Source organism: Crotalus tigris, unplaced genomic scaffold, assembly GCF_016545835.1.
Source record: "Crotalus tigris isolate CLP2741 ecotype Arizona unplaced genomic scaffold, ASM1654583v1 scf7180000018825.4774228, whole genome shotgun sequence".
Taxonomy (NCBI): domain Eukaryota; kingdom Metazoa; phylum Chordata; class Lepidosauria; order Squamata; family Viperidae; genus Crotalus; species Crotalus tigris.
In genome coordinates this window covers 3,632,926-3,649,794 of record NW_024097215.1, presented here as the reverse complement: position 1 = coordinate 3,649,794, position 16,869 = coordinate 3,632,926, and the positions used below count along the sequence as shown (strand labels likewise).

The 16,869-nt window shown below is 47.4% G+C and overlaps 1 protein-coding gene across 4 annotated transcripts in view; it reads left to right on the top strand.

The window, feature by feature from the left end:
* Positions 1-16,869, top strand: part of ROBO3 (roundabout guidance receptor 3) — a 228,409-nt gene that overhangs the window by 52,281 nt on the left and 159,259 nt on the right. The window contains exon 1 of one of the 4 annotated variants that reach the window (XM_039356473.1): positions 10,684-11,161. The exons of the other annotated variants lie outside the window; for them this stretch is intronic. Within the exon in view, the coding sequence (XP_039212407.1) occupies positions 11,089-11,161 (73 nt within the window). The 5' untranslated portion in view covers positions 10,684-11,088. Of the gene's footprint in view, positions 1-10,683; positions 11,162-16,869 lie in introns of those variants that run through there. 4 annotated transcript variants of the gene reach the window in all.

The window sequence follows — 16,869 nt, the reverse complement described above, 5'->3', positions numbered from 1 at the left end:
TGAACCGCTGACCTGCTGAACACAGTCAGCTAAAGTGGCCTGCAGTACTGCACTCTAACTGCTGCGCCACCTCGGCTCAGTATGGTTACTTAGGTACTAAGCTCATGCTGTCGCAGTGGTTAGAGTGCAGTATTGCAGGCTAACTCTGCCCACTGCCACGAGTTCAATCCTGACTGGTTCAAGGTTGACTCAGCCTTCCATCCTTCCAAGCTTAGTAAAATGAAGACTCAGACTATTGGGGCAATACGCTGACTCTGTAAACTGCTTAGAGAGTTCTGTAAAGCAGCAGTCCCCAACCTTTGTGTGTGTGTGAACCGGCAACAGCTGGGGGGGGGGGAAGAGGATGGTTGTGTGTGCGCAATCTAATCCCACGCATATACAAATAAAACTTTGCAGGCTTGCCCGCTGCTTGTGCAGGCAACAGGCCATGGACCTGTACCAAGCTGGGGGTTGGGGACCCCCTCTGTAAAGCACTGTGAAGGGGTATATAAGTCTAAGTGCTATTGCTAGTGCTAAGTCCAAATCCAACAAATGGCATTGACTTTCACCTAGGCTCCTGATTCACACAACATTAAATGACAATGTGCTTTCTTTAGCTTAGGTTTATTCAGTTATATCAGGGGTGTCAAACTGCCGGCCTGCGGGCCGGACGCGTCACGTGGAAGCTGCGCCCACCCCATTGCCGGCAATGGCAAAACCAGCCCGATACATTGCGCGACGTCATGTGACATTGTGAGTTTGACATACCTTAGGTTATATGAACCCTGCCAATGAGATTTTCAAACTAGATATATCAACCTCCAGCTTGAATATCCGAATAAAAGTCCAGGATTACTTTCATTTCTGAAAAGCTTACTGGTTTATTGAATACATGGCATGGTATAGGCAAAGGAAAACTAAGTCTAAAATCCTAAGAGACCATAGCATATAACAATGACATTCCCAGCCAACACCCGCCCCCCTCCCCGATGTCCATGTAGCTCATGTAAACAAATTATCTTTGTTATGGGAACCGTCTACTATCTTCTGCACACCAGCTAAAATGTCCTTGAAAGGTTTCCAGACAGCCTTCTCACAGCAAACTTCTGAGGAACTGGAGAGGTTTCATTTTTCTAACTAACCTAGTTGAAAGCATCATCTCTCCCCCTCCCTTATTCTAATGGCAAGATGAAAACAAAGAGGCAGGTAGCTGCCAAATTTTAACTCTTGACAAGATCGTTGACTAAGTTAACTCCACCAAGCACTGTCAGCCTTGCCTAGCAACATTTCAAGGTGCCTTTTATACCTATGTCAGTGTTTCCCAAACTTGACAATTTTAAGGCATGAGGACTTCAACTCCCAGAATTCCACAGCCAGCGTTCTGGGAGTTGAAGTCCACATGCCTTAAAATTGTCAAGTTTGGGAAACACTGACCTATGTGATTCTAAGGACCTCACTGTTCGTTCTTCACATCCAACCCTATCAGTCAGTGTTCCTCATAACATTTTGAGAAAAATACCGTATTCAATTCTCTATAAAGAAATCCATGGAGCTTCTCCTGAGTTCAAAAAGTCTCACAGCAGTCAACGGGACTTGATAAAACACATCATCTCCCCAGCATTTGCAAGTATGTGGGAAAACTGAAGTGTGGCCCTTTATGAATAGTCTGGGAACCATTGGAAGCAGCAAAACCTTCCAGCAATTGTAGCTTGAGTTCAACCTTTTGGAGGTGTTTCTGAATTGGACCCATGTTATTTGGCTCATGCCAATTCAGGTGGGGCTGAATTGGGATGTTCGGTACAGTTTCCTCTCCTCTCCAAGAAGCCAAGTAGTGACATCATGCTGCAGCAATTTCTTTCTTTCTTTTTTTTTAAAAAAGGGAGGGGAAGAGTTTACATGAAAAGAGATATTAATGTACCTCCATTTCTCTACAGAATGGCAAAAGAACTGAAGAAGCTAAGCTCAGAGGTGGGATGATGATCTACTAAGCATAACTGCTTTGGAGTCCCGTAATTAGAATGTCAAAAGGTGATGGCTGAGATTTACTCCGGCTGAGGCAGCAGAGAAGTCACAGAGCAGGCTGCTGTTTGAATGGAATGAGCTAAGGCAGCGATATAGTTTCATTATAAAGATGATGCAAAACAATTGAGCACATAGAACTAGGGTCTAAGGAGGAAATTATAGATGGGACCGTCTCCAGACTCCGCTGACTGATGATGAGTGATGAAGCGGAAATTTCCCAAGACAGCTAAGTGAGGAATTCAGAAATCACTTGGTGCTTGTTCTCACAAGTGTCTTTAATTGGCTTGAAAAGCACCAAAATATGCAGAATCAAAAGAGCTTGAAAGAGCTGGAATAATGATAATAAAAAAGGCAGTGTATATGTTCAGAATGTAGAAAACCCACATGGATGAGAACTACTCCTGCTATTGGAGGGATGAAACTGAAAAATCTCGTTGACTGTTCACAAGCGCATCAGTCCCTTTTTGAGGATGGGGAGAGTGATTCTCTAATGTGCCGCTGCAGGAAAATGCAGTGGTGGGATTCAAATACTGGAACAACTGGTTCTCTGTGTGGATGCCGCTCCCGGAGGTCCATTCTGGGCCTGGGCAACAAAAAGTTAGCTACTAGATCTGCCGAAGTGATGCGAACCGGCTGAATCCCACCATTGAGAAAACGCCTTTTAAAGCAGGGGTCCCCAACCCCCGGACTGTGGACCAGTACTGGGCCACGGCATGCCAGCAACTGGTCTGCACAAACAAAACAAAGCCCCATCCACAAGATGTAGGCAAGCACACAAAACCACGCACCCTCCGGTCCACGGAAAAAACCTCTCTCCGTGGAACCGGTCCCTGGTGCCCAAAAGGTTGGGGACCTCTGTTCTAGAGCAGCTGGATCCAACCTTGGAAAATGTAAGACCTATGGACCTTAATTCCCAGAATTCTCCAGCCAGCACTGGGAGTTGAAGTCCATACATCTTAAAATAGCTAAGGCTGGGAAATATTGTATTAACAGGAGCAGTCTAGAGTTTTGAGCAAGCTGGTGGAAAAACGTTCTCCTGAGGTCCTGGGATGCCACCATTAATCAGTGCAGACTCTACCAAACAAAATGGATATCTGTACTTAATCTCACCTGGCCTAAGATGTCTTGCTGTGATTCCATTTCTTAACAGCAGCAAAAAATTATGGTGCCTTGCTGTCCAGAAGCAGGAAGATAATGGCAAATCTTCCCATAACACAGTGTGATTCCAATAACAGCTAGAGAGATTAAGGAGAACTATATAGCCCTTGAGGAAGGACATCTGGTTAAGTAACATTCTTCCTGGAACGCAACTCACATTATGTTTCTTTTGAATACTGGCTTTTGCTTCACTTTTATGGCGAGAAGAGAGAAAATAAACTTCAACAGCAGGGGGCAGTTTAGGTCATTTTATTCGCATTAACATAAACAGATTTAGCTCTTGTTCATCCTTTGTTGAATGAAGCTCAGTGGCTAGGTTCCATCCTGGATTTGCAATGCTCAAGGTATTAGGATTGATTCTAGCATCTTCACTGGACTCCAGCTTGTCTGCCATTTCTTCTCTAGCTAAAAGCTTCGTGTTTCAACTCCTGGACCACAAGAGGTTCATTTTTGGCTCTCCTTCCTAGATGTTTTCCTGGAAAAGAAGGAAACTGTTGCCAGCTATCCCTCTTGCCTAAGGAATGTGAGGTGTGGGAGAAATGGATAGCAATAACATTTAGACTTATAGACCACTTCATCGTGCTTTACGGCCCTCTCTAAGCAATTTACAGAGTCAGCATATTGTCCCAACAGTCTGGGTCCTCGTTTTACCAACTTTGGAAGGATGGAAGGTGAGAATTGAACTGACGAACTGCAGTCAGTTGGCAGTCAGCAGAATTAGCCTGCAATACTGCATTCTAACCACCGCCCCACCACGGTTCTTAGAGGAAATAGAGCAGGGGTGTCAGACTGCTGCCCCACGGGCCGGATGCATCACAGTGAAAACACGCCCATCCCATTGCCGGCAATGGAAAAAAAGTCACGCTGCATCATGACACGTCATGTGTCATTGCAGGTTTGACACCCCTGAAATAGAGGAACAGAGGAACATATTTCTCATTACATATAGCAATATTTGGGATCCTCCAGTGTAATTAATTCTTTGACATGTAAAAAGAGGAATTGGGCATCATGTAAGTCTTACTCCACTTGATGACTTCTGATTTCATTGAGTTGTACTCCCATCCTCTTCAGATTGTCAAGAAGGCACTAGGAGCCATGGGGGCACAGTGGTTAGAATGCAGAATTGCAGGCTAACTCACTTCTCACTGCCAGGAGTTCGATCCTCACCAGCTCAAAGTTGTCTCAGCCTTCCATCCGTCCGAGGCCGGTAAAATGAGGACTCAGATTATTGGGGGGTGATATGCTGACTCTGTAAATCACATAGAGAGGGCTGTAAAGCACTATGAAGCGGTATATAAGTCTTAAGTGCTATAGCTGTTGCTACTGGAGGAGGGATAGAAAACTTGCCCCCTCAAGAGATGGTGCCATTTACAATGTCAGGAAGGATTTGTAAACATTCTCCATGCCTGAAATGGAATAGGGGTTCCTGCTTGAGCAGGGGGTTGGACTAGAAGACCTTTAAGGTCCCTTCCAACTCTGTTATTCTGTTATTCCACCTTATTTGTGGGCAGAGAAGTTTCTTCTGAGGGGAATTTAGAAATAGATTTTCCCCTCCTCCATTTTTTATTAGATAAAGACAACATACTTATACTGTGTTTCATGTAAAAATATCTGTAATCATGCATGCACCTAAGGCTCCCTCTTATGATGAAAACATACTATTTTTTTAAAAAAGTAAGTGTTGCTGTAGAAGACAGGGTCAGTCCATCAGGAGAGCTCTGGGGAGCAGTGTCAATCCGTGATGCCTCCTGGATTGTTACACGGAAAATCTTTGAACTGTTCCACATAGATTTCAATCTGTTACTCTCAATGACTCTGAAAACCCAGGAAGTATTTTTTTCCCCCATCCTTTACCAACAGTAACAAGATCTAGCATTGTCCCTGGAGATCAGAATGCATTTGTATGCAACACTCCTTCCATTTGGAAAGGTGCATCAGATAACGAAAAGACAAAATCTCAGAACGTAGAAAAATGCTTTCTGTGGGAAATTCAGCTCAGATGTTATTTAGGGGGCTTTCAACTTTTAGACAAGCTAGCAGTGCTCCTGATAGAAGTGAATTTCCCTTCTCTTCTCCATTTGCAAGAAAATCTTGGTAGATTCCCTACCCAAGGTCAGTTGGAAGATAACGATGGGATAACTGCAATTTTCTTGCTGTTCGTGTTTCTTATGAACAAGAAATATCTGATTTTCACTCCTTGGGAGACTTGAAGAAGTAAGGCGCCTAGATTTTAATGCTGAAATCATCCTTCCTTCTAAATTGAGGCTGGTGCTCTGGGTTAATTTAGTAACAAATTTGCATTTTTATCACTTTCCCAGTTTAGCTGATGAACATTAATTCTGTGCAAGGATATTTTTCCCCCCTTCCAATTGTCTGGATATTTTATAGTGGTTTGGCCAAAAGCTTTCTGCTGAGAAAAACCTTGCACTGTGGAAAAAAAACCATTTCCGTCTTGATCTATTTTAGTCCTTTCCAGAAAAATCAGAATTTAGTCAGTGGCAGAATTAGATGAACGGGTGAAGGATCTGTCTGATTTCTTCATCTGACAAACATTCCAGGCTGCGGGCACTGCAACAGATTTTGCCTTCATCACTTTTCACTCACAGCTACTCTGTTCCTTGATCCACAGCTATCACTCTTCTGCTTCACGTGGAATTGGAATGGGCTTGCTGGGAAGAAGTTGTGCAGAAATAGTTCTCCTTACCCCCCTTGCAGAAACTGGGAAACCGTCTGATTAGTATTTATCAACGGGTGGCCATCTAAGTCCATGCTAGACTTTGTTATAAAAAGATGCAGGGAAGATGGATGGGTCAGTTTGCAGAAGAAAAAGCCAAGCCCGCTGAGCCTCTCCCAAGGGGTGAAAGGTCATTAAGAGGTGGTGACATGTTTAAAAACTGATAGCATTGGTTTAAAAGGGATCAATCAAGTGTATCCTGACCCCTTCTACTTCTTTGAAAGATGCTATCTGCACAAATGCTGATTTGATTCCAGTGAGGTTACAGTTTAAAGAGAATGAAGTTGAAAATGGAAAGGAGAAGAGCAATCTTTAGATTACTTGCCCACAATTTAGCTCTTTCCAGTGAATTGGAATCCAGATCCTATTACTTTTAGCCAGTGCTCCCTTTGCCTCGAATAGCTGAGAAAACTAATGTTCAACACATCTACAGGGCTCCAGATCTGCCGTTATGTTTGCCTGTCCCACAAGACCTGATAGGCCTAGCATGCTCTGGACATCCTCCATTAAACAGTGTCATCTAATGGGGAGCTTGCACCTGGCCTGTGAAAAAGAGTATCTGAAATTTGGATTACCACAATCCTGGTGTCTTTCCATAAGGCATTACAAATGGGCTTTTCATCTGGATATTGGGCTGTGAAGTTAAGTCAGCCCATTTGAGTGAGGGGGGTTGTTATTGATGAGAACACACGGACTGGCCCAACTGTGGTTGGTTGGGTCGTTTTTGGATTCTGGTAAATGTTTTTATTGTTGTTTTAATTTGTTGCTTGTTGCTCAAAGTTGCATGCTGGTGGGCAGCCATATGAATCAAATAAATATATCCATAAACCAGGGTTGTCCAACTTTGGCCACTTTAAGACTTGTGGACTTCAACTCCCAGAATTCCCCAGCAACTTATGTTGGGAGTTGAAGTCTACAAGTTTTAATGTTGCCAAGGTTGGATATCCCTGTCATAAACCAAAGCCTCCATAATGAACTCATCTGAAAGGACCTGAGCCATGTGAGAGATGGTGTCATTTTGGAGAATTCAAGGAAGGGATTTACATTTCTGAATGATCTACAGATATGCACATCTAGCTGTAGATCTCTCCTCTTTGAGGTACCCAGAAAACTAGGGTACTTTTGTTATTTCCTAATAAACAGTGAGGTGTTTATATTCAAAAATGCAATTGCCCTCTTTAGGAGTGGTCCAGCTCAGCAAGTCAGCATTTCTATTCAACATCTGACCTTTCCTTCAACTGATGAATAGGAACGCTTGAGTGATTTACTCTTCATGTAGAGAAGTATGAAAGACAACACCTGCTCATTGATGGATGCATAGCCCTAGTTCTCTATGCATCTGCTCCCAGATAAGTCCTACTTCTTAGTTCAGGATGGATTTCCTTCCTTTTAAAAACTCACTAGTGCATTTGGATGCCTCTTCTCTCTAAACGGGGAATGCGATAGCTCAGCAGTTAAAGACGCTGAGCTTGTCAGCTGGAAAGCCGACAACCAGGGTTCGAGACCCGAACACCACGCAATGGGTGAGCTCCCGTTCCTTGCCTCAGCTCTTGCCCACCTAGCAGTTTGAAAGCAAATGCAAATAAATAAATAGGTACCACTTTGGTGGGAAGATAATAGCATTCCATGCTCCTTTGGCATATAGCAGTGGCGGCGAGTGCCAAAGGTGGCACTCAGAGCCCTCTCTGTGGGCACGTGTGCCATCACCTCAGCCCCACATCCCCTTGCAGCCCCCTCCTCACCAGCAGCCCCCCTGAAGGAGAGTCACCCCCGAGTGCGGCCTGCCCGGAGACTCCGCCCTTGCGCCCTGTCGTGTGCAGTTGATGCTGTGGGGCATGGGCGGAGGGTGTGGCTGCCGTGGCGCTGCAGAGCCGCCTGGGTGATCTGCAGCGGGTCGTGGAGGCAGTGGGTGGCCCTACATGACTGGACAGGGGAAACATTGCATTTTTCTTTTCAAATAAAGCACTACAATGGGACTGGTTCCCAGGAAGGTGTGCATGCTTATACAAACTCACTTGAGAATAAACATGTATGGATCATCCACTGATTACATTGATGACAGGCACATTGGCGCATTTCTAGCAGAGCATTGTCCCTCTGCTAACAACCATCGGTTACTCCCTTCTGTTTGCACACCCAATCAAGTCAATTCAATTGACAGACAGACATTTTTGGTTCGGTTTTGGCTTGGCATTGACTTTTACCGAACGTTTCTCAGATTATTGCAGGTGGCAGAGAACAAGTAACAAAAGGACTCATGGTTTTGCATTCCTGGGAGCTTCCTTTGCTTTCAGTTCAGGACAATGGTGTAAAATTAGCTACCGAGTTACATTTACCTGGCTTCTGATGAGCGTCTGGGATGCATCCGTTGGAAATACTAATAGGAGAGACTTCTTTCAAACCAAGCAGACACTTCAATCACACTTTAGAATGATTCCCCCCTCCTGCACGATTTCTCTCTCTTTCCATTTTTCTTAGTGTTCTGGTCTGGCAGTCTAGCTTTAGGGGGCTGGGTGAATGCGCGTGCACATGTTTAATTTGTGTACAGCCATGGCATGGCACTGGCACATTTATTATGTTAAGGGGGGGTCTTGTTTATTGATATGCAAATGCCAAGTGTGACGAGGGAGAAGGCAGCTGCGATGGCTTTTTAATTACCTAGGTGGTGAAGGGCGTGGGGGTCCTAGACTTGCCATTAATGAGCTGCGACAGAAGTTCGCAGATGATGCTGCAACCAACCATTTCACTAGCTTTTCCTCAACCAGCAAATGAGCAGCTTTGCTCGGGTTTCATTTAAAAAAGAAAAAAAAGAGAGAGAGAGAGCACAAAATGGTTTTTAAAAAGGCTTAGGAAGTCAACGCTTCTCCTGGAAGGATGCCAGTATGGAAAGTGGGAAGGGCCAAAAGCAGCCATAAAGGGAGCCCTGAAACCTGGGGAAGGACACGCCCACTGGAGGGAAGAATAGATTGTTCTTGGCTAGTTTTCTGGACTTGTGGATGTAAGAAAATACATCTGGGAGATATGTAAAAAAATAAAAATAAAAGGCAGGGCTTAAATTGCATGCAGTGCAGCGATCCTGGTTATCGCCTTTTTTTTTTAAATGCACACGTGCGCACCCAAAAACACACACTGTGGGGATCCCTAACGGAAGATTTTTGGAATTAGAATTAAATCCACAAGTTATGCATATCTAGTATGGGTCACTACTGCACTAAGATCTTCCTGATTATTTCTGTAGGTTCAGAAAGCAATAGAGTAAGTATTCCCCTAAGAGAAGTGAAGACAGGTGTGTGTGTGTGTGTGTGTGTGTGTGTGTGTGTGTGTGAGAGAGAGAGAGAGAGAGAGAGAGAGAGAGAGAGAGAGAGAGAGAGAGAGATTTATTTGCTAAAGCTACAGACAAGTGAAAAGGCAAGCTATATTGTTTTGTACAAAGAATGCCTGAAGCTACATGGCAACATGACTTTCGAGTTTTCTGGTTTAATTCTGGTGAGTCTTACAAGAGTAGTTGGGGAATCAGGCAGAGACATCTCCCAGCTCTGGAGGAGAGATATTTTTCTGCAGGATACCAAAGGGAGATTTGGGGTGGCCTCTGAGCTTGGTTGTTTTCTTGCAAACATTTCATTACCCAACAAGGTAACATCATCAGTGCTAGAAGGTAGTGAGGTTTGTTCTCTTCTTATATGCAAGCGGCTTGCCCTGTCAGCATTAGTGGGAGAGTCCTTGGTTAGGAAGAAGAGATTCAGTTGGAAAGATATGGGCCCCTGAAGCACCTCTTTAAATCTCTCCTGCCTCTGAGCAAGAGTGGACTCCCAACAACTCAAGTTCTTGTTGACTCATTTCTTTGGAAGTGGAAGATCTGCCCTTCTCCAAAAGCTGATCAGTTCCTCTCTGCATGCCTTCACAAAGCACTAAGTGAATAACCTACACCCCTAACTGCAGGTGGCTGTGTCTCTGGCCGGTTGTGTAGGTGCAGTGTGGTCTCCAGAGATGGTGGCCTCTGGTTGGTGAGACGGTGGCCTCTGGTTGGTGATCCTTCTTCAGGAGGGCAACACCTCCTCCCGATCCTCTTCAGAGTCTTGAGGTCTGTTAACAACTGCATGGAAAAGAAAGTGGATCCCTCCATGCCTGTTGAATTCCGACCTCTTCCCCTGTTGTCAGAGATCTGGAGATCCTCAATGTGGCATTTTCCATACATCGTGTCCTGTTTTCCTCCAGGATCACTCTCTTGTTCACGGCCATTCCCTCTTCTCTGTTGGCTTCCTTCCATCACACGTCCAATACAAGGGCCGGAGGTGTGTGTGTTTGTGTTTGTATGTGTGTGAGAAAGAGTCCGCTGACTTCCACACAGGTGAGCTGCTGCAAGGCTCTCAAAGGCGACAGTGTCCCGCCTGGCGTGGAAGATGCACGCCGAAAGAATTCCACACCCTTCCAGTGTTCCCTTCCTTCGGTGTGATAATGGGAACGGGAGGGTGGCGCGTTCCAGTCGCCCCTCGCGTCCGACAGAGAATTGCCCGGCGAAGTTCCTCCGTGGGAACTCCTGTTGCTGCCCACCCGGTGGTGGGGGGGAAAGAACTCCACGCGCAGCCAAACCCACCCAGCCTTTTACCTCCCGTCCCCCGCCCACCCACCCACCCACCAGCCCGCGACCCCCTCCTCACCCCCACCCCCCAGGCTGGCGCCACCTCCTCCCCGTGCCCGGCCTCCAGCCGAGGCGAGTCGGTGTCTCTTTAAGCTGGAGAGAGGAGAGAGGGAGGGGAAGAGGGAGGGAAGGAGGAAGGGACCAGCCGGCTTGACAATGGGCCGGGGCGGCTGAGTTGGAGCAAATTCCGCGGCGGGAGGGAGGCGGCTTCTCCAGCCCCAGCAGCTCGGAGGCTAGCGGGTTGGCATCTCGGCGGGAGCGTCGCCTGGGCGGCAGTTGCTCCCCCGCGGGCGCCCGGAGATGAAGGCGCGCTGGCGCTGAATCCAGCGGCGAGCCTGCCGAGAGCGCGGCGCCGGGCAGCTTCGCTCTTTTCCCTGCTGGAAGCCCAGCCAGCCTCTCGCTCCGGCGGCCGCCCCTGGGGTCCGGGAGGCAGGACCCGGAGGCAGCCCAGCCCAGCCCTGCCCTGCCGCCGCCCCGCGCCCTCCACCCGCTGCGCGCGAGAGAGGGGATCCCGTTTCCCCTCCGCCGGATGCCTTCCAGGCGGAGCTGAACCATGCGGCGGAGGCTCCAGCACTGGCTCCGGAGCTTGCTGTGCCTCTGGCCGCTCCTGCTGGGACCCGCGGCAGGTAAGAGGCGCCCTCGACCCCCCCACCCCACCCCCGGGGTCTCCCGCTCCCACCTTGCCTCCACTTTGCCTTCCCTTCCTTCCCCCCCACCCCCAAAAAGGAGCGCAGGGAAGCTGCTTGCCGGCCTTTCGGGGACTGAACGGGACTAGCAAGCGCAGCGCCCGGGGCGCGGAGTGGAGAGCCTTTGCGGGGCACCTTTTCAGCCGGGGAAACTGAGGCCGGGGGGGGGGCAGAAGAGTTCGGGAGTTTGGGTGGTTCTCGGGGGGGGGTCGTCGGAACGGAGCGAGGTCTTTGGCGAAACGCGCGCGGGGTCTGCTCGAGGCTGAGCAAACGGGGTTGGGGGGGGGGGCGCGCGCGCGCCACTGCCCCGCAGGTTCTACCCCGCGTGGCGAAGGTCGCAGGAGCGGCGCCCCCCCAACAAAAGGCGGTCTTTATCTCGCGGGGTGTGCAGTGGGCAGCGTCCTCTTTTGGACCCGGTCGCTCCCTCCCTCCCTCGGCCGGCTTGGGCACAGCTAAGCCCCGCGTTCGAGCCCCATCCACGCGCGGGGAAGCTTGCCTCGCGAGTGGTCCCCGAACCCCACTCCAGCCCCACCAGCCCCTCTGTGGCTCGCTATGCTCCGGCTTGACAACTAACACGTGTCTAAAATATCCTCCGGGTGGGGCGGGAAGCGGGGGGGGGGGCAGGCAATGCCCTCTGCAGTTTTGTCTCCAGCGCGAAGGCGGTGCGGGCTGCGGATCAGAACATCCCGTTGCTGGCCTGGTGGCCGAAGCGGGCGACGTGCGAGAACGGTCCCCATCCTGGGGATGGGGGGGGGGGGATGGAGGGAAGGGAAGGTTCCGGGGACAGCTGCTGAGTCCCCCCCCCTCCCCGTGGCCTTTCACCCTCAGCCAGGCACCTGGCCCGTGTCTGCCGAGTCCTCCCAGGCTCAGCCAGGGGCTCTTCCGCGTTCCCGGTTTCCTGAAGGGAACAGATGGGCCGGAGAGGGATGAAAAAAGGACACGTGGGGTGGGGTGTGTGTGTGGCGGGGGGGGGGGTTGCCTGGGAGAAGCTAGTTGCAAAAGCCCAGGCAGGAGGGAGGGCTGACCTTTCGGGCCTCCCCCCCCCCCGCCGGCTTGTGGGTTCATCCAGCTCATCCCAATGAGTTGAGGAGGACCTGGTTCTTGTTTCTAGGCTGGTGCCTGCCTTGTAACTGTGGGGGGGGGGGAGATGTTCTTAATTTGCTCCTCTCCTACTGAATGATCTCAGCAGTCTTTTCAGCAGGAAGTCAAAATCCGCATTAAAAGCCTTCCCTCCCTCCCCCCCCCCAAATAATCTGGCCGCTAGAGGAGGCTTGAGGATGCTGTTCAGAAAAGGATGCAGCAGAAGCCCTTGGAAAGCTGCTCTTCAGAGCTAGAAAGGGAAAACAATTGTGGGTGTGTTGTTGAGAGTGGAAAGGATCCTTTAGAACCAGCAATTCTCTGGGCCAGGTAAAAATAGAAGCGATTTCTCCAAAGAGGAGATGTGAGCTAAACTAAACTCCAAAGCTTTGCATGGTGGCGATTGTGAGTGGTGGGTGGTTTTATATATATATGCCCAGGGTTTGCATTTTTGCAGCTATCAAGGATGTATGTATGTAGGGGGATATATGTATGTATGTATGTATGTATGTATGGGAGAAGGGATCTGCTGTTCTGAATTTGGACACATGTTTTGGGAGGATTCCTTCCTTCCTTCCTTCCTTCCTTCCTTCCTTCCTTCCTTCCTTCCAGCTTTGGGAGAGATGAAATGGGAGTTCCAGTTTTCCAATTCATTCTGGTCAATCTGGATTTTATTACCAAGAATTTGGTTTGAGTGAGGTGGTTATCGTTTTTTTTTTCTTTCTTTCTTTTTGGCTGTTGCTGCAACTTGAATGTCACGGGCCATTTGGCTGGGCTGGGAAAAATTCATGAGCTTTTAGAATGTTATATTCATAGGATGTTTCTTTCCCCCTCTCTGTTTTTCCATTTCAGCTCCAATAGGCCTCTTTTAATAGGAATGTAAAATGCAGCAGCAGACACAATCTAGTCAGGAGCGGATCCAGCCTACGGTGCATAGCGGGTGCCCTAACAGACAGAGATCCTGCTCAAGGGATGTTTTATTACACCAGAGTGTGGTGAATCAGGAGGAGTTGCACTGCACAACTCTTGCTGTTTTCCCTGGCAATGCTCTGCTTTTGGGGTGTGGTTGGGGCATCAAACTTGGAAGAAATACTTTAATTTGAAAAATATGGCTCTTGGAGAATTACAGTACAGGTAGTCCTCAATTTATGTCCACAAGCAAGCCCAAAATTTCTGTTGCTAAGTGAAACCTTTGTTAAGTGAATTACACCCCATTTTACGACCTTTCTTGCCCCAGTTGTTAAGTGAATCCCTGCAGCTGTTAAGTTAGTAACAAAGCTGTCAAATGAATCTGGCTTCCCCATTGACTTTGCTTATAAATATGAATCAGTGGCCGAGTCTCCAAATTTTGATCACGTGACCCTGAGGATGCTACAACGGTCGTAAGTGTGAAAAACAGTAAGTCACTTTTTTCAATGCCGTTGTAACTTTGTACGGTCACTAAATGAACTATTGAAAGTCGAGGACTACCTGTAACAAGGAAGCAACAGGATGGATTAATTTTGGATTAAGTGTTTGAGGAGTGATGTGGCTGATGTTTCATAGTATGCTGAGAGCATGAATAGAGTTACAGGGGGCCTAGAAGCCAGAAATAACATTGCTGAGTAGCCAGGAAGGTGTATGAGTCACTAAACGTCATAAATCATTGTATGGGGTCCCCACACTGAAAAGGACATTTCCCCTTTTTCTTTTGCTAAATTAAAGTCTATTTAGAAAATATATAAAAAACTTTCCGCAGAATCAATAAGAAGGTATCTTCTTTCTGTAAGAAAATATCCTTGGAGATTGGATTTGCAGGCAACATTCTGGCTTGAGAGAATATATTAACTTGGGGGCATCAGAAACTCAAGCTGCAACCTTATTTATTCATGAGCTGGACAGCCCACCTTTCTGCCTGGAGCTCAAGCTGATTGCATATCCTCCAGTAGCGCTTCCCCGTACAAGTTTATTTTGCAGCACACCGGCTTCCCAATTATGTATTTTTAATCAAAGGGAGAGAGAGACAGAGAGACACACACACACACACACACTGAGAGAGAGAGAGAGAGAGAGAGAGAAACCCCAAAGGATAATAGCCCCACTGAGAAGTATCAGCAAGCAGATTGATTCACGTAGACATGGAGCAGCCTGTTCATGAAGAACTGGCACATAAAATGACAACCCCAAATTTCAAAGGCCAGTCAATCCTAGTTCCTGATTGACATCCAAGCACTCTAAGAAGGAAATGCGTATTGCCAGATCCAGAATGTGTTGTGGAAACACATGTTTGAATAAGACACTTAAAAGAGCACCGCGCTTAAATTGTGGCGTCCAGTATGAAGAACTTCTCCAACAGAAGTTACTTGATGGCCTTTTGGATTGATTTGTGGCCTGCTGCATCCCTTTATCGGGAGAATTGGGAGATGAGTATACTGAGAAGAGACCTCCCAACACTCACATCTTTGAACCTGGAATTTTAGTATAACTATTTCTGAAAACCCGTTGCTAACCAGAGTGAAAAGTCTGCTAATCTGTGCACCGGGATGTGCAGGCGATCCTTCACTTAACAACCACAATTTGGACCAGAAGCTAAGCTAAGTTGTTAAGTGAGTCCAACCAGTTTCACAACTTTGGGGGGCATGGTTGTGAAGGGAATCACTGCAGGCGTTAAGCAAATCATGCAGGTGTTAAGCGAATCCAGATTTCCCCCATTAACTTTGCTTATCAGAAGCCAACTGGGAAGGTCTCAAAGTAACATCATGGGACACTGCAGCCGTCGTAAACATGTCCGGTGACCAAGCACCCAAATTTTCATCATATGACCGTGGTTGTAAGTGTGAGGACCGATCATAAATCTCTTTTTTAAGCGCTGTTTTAACTTTGAATGTTCACTAAACAAATAGTTGTAAGTCAGGGTGCAGGGGTAGGCAACCTTAGCTCTTTTATGACTCGTGGACTTCAACTCCCAGAATTCCTGAGCCAGCCATGCTGAGGGGAAAGGGAGAGGTTTCCAAGCTGAGCCATGCTGGCTCAGGAATTCTGGGAGTTGAAGTCCACGAGTCATAAAAGAGCCAAGGTTGCCTACCCCTGGTCAAGGACGATCTGTACATAGTACCTGTTGGACTTCCTCTTTCCATCCTGAGCTACAGACATTCTGCTTTATCTGTACCTGTTACTAAAATAACATGTTCGTGCTGGTTGGGGAATTCTGGGAGCCCACCCAGATCTTAAAGTTGCCAAGTTTGGAAAAAAAAAACCCAAAAAACCGTGTTCCAGACTTTACGGAGGCATTGATTGGTGTTCGGTTGCCAAGAGGAGGAGAAAACAATATTCCCCAATCTTTGCACCTGTAGGTGAGTGGGACTCCAGCTCCCATCAGCCCCTGCCAGTCTGATCCGCATACTGGTGATTGGTGTTTTCGTCAGACTGTGGTACCCTGTTTGAGAAGTGACATTTGACATTTGAAATAGTTAATGATGGTTATCATTTTTTGGGATGGGAGAGAGATGGAAAGGGTGAGTTTAGATGAGACCGTGTCTATGGAGCTTGTGTTAAGAACAAATGTCCCTCCCCCTGCGATTTGTATGGTTCCTACCTTGATAATATTCTAAAAGTCCCTAAAAACCTGGCTCTTCTCCCAGGCCTTGGGGGTTGGGTGGTGGCTGAACAAAATGAATTGTATGTATTCAGTTGTGCCATGCTGGTGACAGATAGTCTGGTTTCCCAGCTCATTTTTTTCCAAGCATTGTGGGCATATATGCACACTCAAACATATTCAAACACGCTGATCCCTCTACATCCAAGCTAGGCTGATCCGAATCTCTCGAAATTGGACTGCATCTGTATCCCCTTTTTTTTAAATTTGTACCAGAAGTGGCAATTTCAGCAGTCTCTGACAAATCCACTCCTCTCCTTCGTTTTTTATTTGTAAAATGGAATGTTTGCTTTTTCTTTTTCTTTTTTACAAGCTGCCCAGAGAGGAGAAGAATAGAAAAGCAGAGGAGAAAAGAAGGTGTTGAAGGGAGGATATGAAGTGGGAGAGATAAACACGGAGTTCATCTCCAGCTGTCGGTCCTCCCCCCCCCTCAATTTTTCATGTAAGGATTTGGGCCCATCCTGAAAGGGATGTTGAGTGTGTGTACAACACACTGAGTCACACATCTTTTGGCCTAGCAGGTTGTGCAAACTGAGCCCATATGTTTTGTGGCACAGTGTGTGATGCAAACTCAGGAAAAAAAAAATGGGACTCATTTGCATAAACCATTGATAAGTTAATCATTAGCGCGCTTGTTTATGTGTCTGCGGAGTCTGCGGGGAAAACCCAAAATGGCTTGTTTTCGACACACTCTGTTCAGGGAGGGCATCACCCTGGTTTGGTTTGCTTGTTACCTGAAGATCAAATCTCCCAGGTCACTTGAACAAATAAATCCCCTTTCATCCTTCCCAAATACTTCTGCCTATCCAGCTCCTTTCTCTGGGAAAGTGCTGAGATAATTAAGGCCAGACAGGGCTTGACTTGTTAGCACTAGGAGGGTATGTCCCTCTCCTTTTTTTTTTTATGCTTGCCTCTCAGTGTTTGGCAAAGACTTTGC